Source organism: Vidua chalybeata, chromosome 2, assembly GCF_026979565.1.
Source record: "Vidua chalybeata isolate OUT-0048 chromosome 2, bVidCha1 merged haplotype, whole genome shotgun sequence".
In the NCBI taxonomy this organism is placed as follows: domain Eukaryota; kingdom Metazoa; phylum Chordata; class Aves; order Passeriformes; family Viduidae; genus Vidua; species Vidua chalybeata.
Window position 1 is genome coordinate 2,979,293 of NC_071531.1, and position 6,024 is coordinate 2,985,316.

At 54.8% G+C, this 6,024-nt stretch overlaps 1 protein-coding gene across 1 annotated transcript; it reads right to left on the reverse strand.

The window, feature by feature from the left end:
• Positions 1-767: 767 nt before the first annotated feature.
• LOC128783656 (fibrous sheath CABYR-binding protein-like) lies at positions 768-5,055 on the reverse strand. The gene is made up of 2 exons (XM_053934603.1): positions 4,971-5,055; positions 768-3,656 (listed from the first exon to the last, which is right to left on the reverse strand). Exon 2 carries the CDS (start codon positions 3,192-3,194, stop codon positions 942-944), a length of 2,253 nt encoding a protein of 750 aa, XP_053790578.1. The 5' UTR covers positions 3,195-3,656; positions 4,971-5,055; the 3' UTR covers positions 768-941.
• Positions 5,056-6,024: the final 969 nt, after the last annotated feature.

Consider the following 6,024-nt stretch of genomic DNA (forward strand, 5'->3'; position numbering starts at 1 on the left):
CGGGGGATGCAGAGATCCACCCACAACCCATGGGGATCCATGGGGGATGCAGAGATCCACCCACAACCCATGGGGATCCACAGAGGATGCAGAGATCCACCCACAACCCATGGGGATCCATGGGGGATGCAGAGATCCACCCACAACCCATGGGGATCCATGGGTGCTGGGGCTGAGCAGTCGCTGCTCCCAGGGCACTGCCTGGGACAGAAGTGGAAAACCCATCAATGGCTCAGAGGGACAAGAAAGGAAATCTGGAGACTCTGCTCTTGTGCATAACAAATTTCATTGGAAAATATAAATTATTTGCTAATTTTTCTTATTTACTAGATTTTATCTTCATTTATACAATTCTAAACAATTCTTCTTATTCCCACTATTCTGCTTCTTTTCTTCTTCTACATATTTTACATCCTACTTAATATTATTGCTCTTCTCCTATACATTTTAAAATTCTTATTCTCATTCCTCTTCCTCTATGGACTCTAAAATTCTTATTCTTATTCTTATTACTATTCTTCTTCTATAGCTTTTAAAATTCTTATTTCTCTTCTTCTATGGATTTTATAATTCTTATTCCTATTCCTATTCTTCTCCTATGTATTCCTAAATTCTTATTCCTATCACTAATCTTATTCTGTCTATCTTTAAATTATTCTTCTTCCTCTTCTCTTCGTTGTCTTTGCCATCGTCTTCACCTTCTTCATCTCTGTTTTCTGCTTTGTCTTTGTTGTTTTCATCTTTGTCATTGCCTTTGTCCTCTTCATGTTCATCTTTGTCATCACTGTGGCCTTCATCATCTCTGTGCCATCTCTGTCTTCTCCACGCTCCTGATCCCGTTCCTGTTGGTTCCCCGATGCCTGGTTCAGAGTCCCGTGGGTGCCACAGCCCGCAGGGAGGGCGGCTCTGGAGCAGTGGCTGCTGTCGCTGCCGTGTCCGTGCTACTCCTCGGGCGGTGCCGCCAGGCAGGAACAGCAGAAGAGCCTCCGCAGCGCCCACCTGAAGTGGGAGAGAAGTTTCCTGGGGGCACGCGGCTGCCCGTGCAGGGCCTGGGAGGGAGAAGCTGTGTATCTCCCAGGGGCTTGGCCTTCCAGGGGGGCAAGCGAGGCACAGAGCAGCCCTGGGCTGCGCAGCTCTGGTTTCTGCTCCTCAACCCAGGCCTCACAAGGGACAGGCAGCGGGAGCTCATCTGCCACAAAAGCTCTCTGTTCCTGCTCCTTGTCTTCTTCTGGGGGCAGCTCCAGGATGCTCACCTCGTCCCACTCGTCATCCTCCAGGGCCAAGGGCTTCATCCAGATGCCGGAGTTGGACCCGACTTGCCAGAGGTCCTGCGCCAGCTCTGGGTCGCTGTCGTCCTCCCAGCTGGAGTGTACGGAGTGTCCATGGTTGTTCCCTCGGGACACATCTTGACCAAGGGACAATTCCTCTGGGGAAAAGCCTTGGCCATTGTGTTCTTCCCAGGTGGAAACTTCTTCCCGGCTGTTGATGTCTCTCTGGGACAGCTCCTGCTCCATGTTTTCCTCCCAGTCCGAGATTTCCTGGAGCAGCTCTTTCTCCAGGTATTCCTCCCAGTCTGAGTCTTCCTGGGAGTTGTTGACTTCTCCCTGGGACATCTCTTCCGCCGTGGGCTCTTTCCAGTCTGACACTTCCTGGGGCAGCTCCTGATCTGCACGATCTTCCCCCTGGGACCCTCCTTGGGAGTTGCTCCTTTCTCCCAGGGACAGCTCTGCCTCCTGCGCACCTTCCTGCTGGGAAAGCTCTTCCTCCATGTGGGATTTCCCACGCAGGGGGCTATGCTGCCTTTGGGATGGAGCTGCTCCTGCAGCCTCCTCCTGAGCATCCTGTTCCTGCAGCTGCTGCAGCTGGGCCTGGCTCAGAAGCTGCCCAGAGCTGCTCTGCTCCCTGCAGAGCAGGGCAGGGCTGCTGTCCTGGATGTTGTAGGGGACACTGAGTGGGCTTTGTGTCCCCAGGGACGGCAGCTCCTGGCTGGGGACAGGAGACTCCGCTGCCTTTTCCACCGGCGGTCCCTGCGGCTGCTGCCCGGATCCCTGGATTTCCAGCAGGGCCCGGCACACGATCTCACTGCTGATGTGCCAGGCTAAGTCCAGCAGAGCCGGGCTGCAGCCCTGGGGGCTCTGTGGGGCGGGGACCGGGCTCTGTGTCCCTGCTGATGGCAGCTCCTGGCTGGGCACAGAAGCCTCCACCGCCTTTTCCTCCTCCCCGGCAGCGACGGGCTCGGGAAGCTCCTCCCGCCCAGCATCTCCGGCCGGGGCAGCAGCTGCCGGCTCGGCCCCCGGGGGACTGCCAGGGGCAGGAGAGGCGCTGGGCAGGGCCGGAGCTGCCTCTGCTGCCAGCGCCGTGCCCACGGGGCTGGGGGAGCCGGGTCCCTGCGGGGAACCAGGCTGGGGCTCCTCCTCACTCACTGACCTCAAGGCTTTGTCCCCGGTGCTGGAGGCGACGTCCTCCTCCCGCTGGGACGGCTCTTGGGGCCCGGCTTCTGCCTCTCCGGAGGTGCTGGAGGCGACATCCTCCTCCCGCTGGGACAGCTCTTGGGCCCCGGCTTCTGCCCCTCCGGACAGCTCCTCGTCGCTGCTGTCCCTCGCTGGGGACAATTCCGTCTCTCTCGGGTGCTCCCACGGGGAGATGTAGGAGTGCAAATCATCTTCCCGTGGTGAGAGCTCCTGGTGCCTCTCAGCTTCCCCCTGGGACAGCTCTGGGACATCTTCCCCCTGGGAATCGTCAGGAACGCTCCCGATGGACGGCTCCTGGGATCTCTCATCTTCATCCCATCCACACTCCTGCTGCCCTCCCACAGCTTCTTCCTCCTGGGACATCTCCTGCTCCATCACAGCTTCCCACTGGGAATGCTCGTGGGCCATGTCACCAGGGATCCCTTTGTCCTCCTCGGTGTGTGACAGCGGCAGGCCTGACCTGACCCTGCTCCCGCCACTGCCCGCTGAGGGCCTGCAGGCAGCTGGGCACGGGGCCGGGCCACCAGGACTCGGGGATGGCTTTGGGGCTTTGTCCTCCTCTGTCACTCTGGGCCTGTGGCTCAGACGGATCCCGGGAGTTGCTTCTGGATCCTTCCAGAGTGGCTCTCCTGGATCTGAGCACCCCGGAACCTGCGTTGCCCCTACAAACCGTCGGCCTGGATGGAACTCTCTGATGTCACAAGGGTCTCTGGCCACCACCATGTCAGGAAGGGCCCTGACACAGAGTGCCCGTGTCACCAAGGCCCACCCTGGCAGCCCAACACCAGCACGAGGAGCTGGGAACAGGCCGGAGCAGGCCTGGCCTTGGAGACTGTTTTGGTTTTGCAGGGCCTGGTTTTTGATAGTGGGGGCCCCTGTCCTAGTTTAGGGCAAAGTTTGGGAGAAGTCCTCTGGAAGGAGCCCCAGGAAAGCAAACCCCCCACGGCTCCTCCCCCACCTGGTTCGGGAAGGATTTCCTCAGAGAGAAATGGAAAAAATCCTGTTTATTTAACAAGCAAAAACACTCCCCAGTAAAAAAAAACCAACACCAGATGCCAAAACCCTTTCACCGTTCTGAAGAGATGACAAATTCAGAAAGTCTCTCCTGGGAGTGGTCGCCCAGCTATCAGTCTCTGGTGCTGGGGATGGCTGCTGCAGGTCACAGAATGCAGACTCTCGGTGATTCTTGATGTTTCCCAGGTCCAGGTCCAGAGCAGGTTCAGATGATATTCAGGAAAGGGAACGGGAAGGGAAAAAGAAACAGTCCAGGATAAAAATTGGGCTGCCTAGCTAAACTAACTAATAAGCAAAAGCAAAAGCAAAAGCAAGCAAGCCAGCAAGCAAGCAAAGCGCGGCCAGCCAAGCCTCTCCTAGACACAGAGCATGGGGGGAGGTGAGCCGGCTGATAACAAGACAAAACAATCCTTCACTTTCAGAGTCAGTGCTGAAGGCACAGAACATAATATCAGGCATGAACAGAACACATGATTTGGGATACAAACACCATTCCCTCACCCTAGGACAGCCCCACAGAGGAGGCTGCTGTGAGAAGCTGCTGGAAGCTTCTAGCACGGCCAGCAGAGCCAATCCCTGGTGGCTCTGAAGATGGACAAGGTGCTGGCCAAGGCTGGGCCATTGGGAGTGGTGGGGAACTCCTCTGTTATAAGGTATTGAAGAAGAAAATCAAAACAAAGTGGGGCATGCACAATTTTTTCTCTGGCCAGAGAAGAGGAGGAGGTGAGAACATGTGAGGGAAAGAACGTGGAGACACCAGGGTCAGTGGAGAAGGAGGGGCAGGAGGTGCTCCAGGTGCTGGAGCTGAGATTCCTCTACAAGCTGGGGTGACCACCATGGTGAAGCAGCTGAGCCCCCACAGCCCCTGGGGATGCATGGGGGATGCAGAGATCCATGCACCGCTTGTGGGGATCCACGGGGGATGCAGAGATCCACCCACAACCCTTGGGGATCCACTGGGGATGCAGAGATCCACCCACAACCCATCAGGATCCACAGGCGCTGGGGCTGAGCAGTTGCTGCTCCCAGGGCACTCCCTGGGACAGAAGTGGAAAACCCATCAATGGCTCAGAGGGACAAGAAAGGAAATCTGGAGACTCTGGTCTTGTGCATAAAAAATTTAATTGGAAAATATAAATTATTTGCTAATTTTTCTTATTTACTAGATTTTATCTTCATTTATAGAATTCTAAATAATTCTTCTTATTCTCACTCTTCTGCTTCTTTTCTTCTTCTACATATTTTACATCCTACTCAATATTATTGCTCTTCTCCTATACATTTTAAAATTCTTATTCTCATTCCTCTTCCTCTATGGACTCTAAAATTCTTATTCTTATTCTTATTCTTATTCTTATTCTTATTACTATTCTTCTTCTATAGCTTTTTAAATTCTTATTCCTCTTCTTCTATGGATTTTATAATTCTTATTCCTCTTCCTATTCTTCTCCTATGCATTCCTAAATTCTTATTCCTATCACTAACCTTATTCTGTCTATCTTTAAATTATTCTTCTTCCTCTTGTCTTCGTTGTCTTTGCCATGGTCTTCACCTTCTTCATCTCTGTTTTCTGCTTTGTCTTTGTTGTTTTCATCTTTGTCATTGCCTTTGTCCTCTTCATGTTCATCTTTGTCATCATTGTGGCCTTCATCATCTCTGTGCCATCTCTGTCTTCTCCACGCTCCTGATCCCGTTCCTGTTGGTTCCCCGATGCCTGGTTCAGAGTCCCGTGGGTGCCACAGCCCGCAGGGAGGGCGGCTCTGGAGCAGTGGCTGCTGTCGGTGCCGTGTCCGTGCTACTCCTCGGGCGGTGCCGCCAGGCAGGAACAGCAGAAGAGCCTCCGCAGCGCCCACCTGAAGTGGGAGAGAAGTTTCCTGGGGGCACGCGGCTGCCCGTGCAGGGCCTGGGAGGGAGAAGCTGTGTATCTCCCAGGGGCTTGGCCTTCCAGGGGGGCAAGCGAGGCACAGAGCAGCCCTGGGCTGCGCAGCTCTGGTTTCTGCTCCTCAACCCAGGCCTCACAAGGGACAGGCAGCGGGAGCTCATCTGCCACAAAAGCTCTCTGTTCCTGCTCCTTGTCTTCTTCTGGGGGCAGCTCCAGGATGCTCACCTCGTCCCACTCGTCATCCTCCAGGGCCAAGGGCTTCATCCAGATGCCGGAGTTGGACCCGACTTGCCAGAGGTCCTGCGCCAGCTCTGGGTCGCTGTCGTCCTCCCAGCTGGAGTGTACGGAGTGTCCATGGTTGTTCCCTCGGGACACATCTTGACCAAGGGACAATTCCTCTGGGGAAAAGCCTTGGCCATTGTGTTCTTCCCAGTTGGAAACTTCTTCCCAGCTGTTGATGTCTCTCTGGGACATCTCCTGCTCCATGCTTTCCTCCCAGTCCAAGACTTCCTGGAGCAGCTCTTTCTCCAGGTATTCCTCCCAGTCTGAGTCTTCCTGGGAGTTGTTGACTTCTCCCTGGGACATCTCTTCCTCCGTGGGCTCTTTCCAGTCTGACACTTGCTGGGGCAGCTCCTGATCTGCACGATCTTCCCCCTG

Coding starts and splice junctions, on each gene's coding strand:
- LOC128783656 (XM_053934603.1), bottom strand. CDS start 3,194: ATGGTGGTGGCCAGAGACCCTTGTGACATCAGAGAGTTCCATCCAGGC.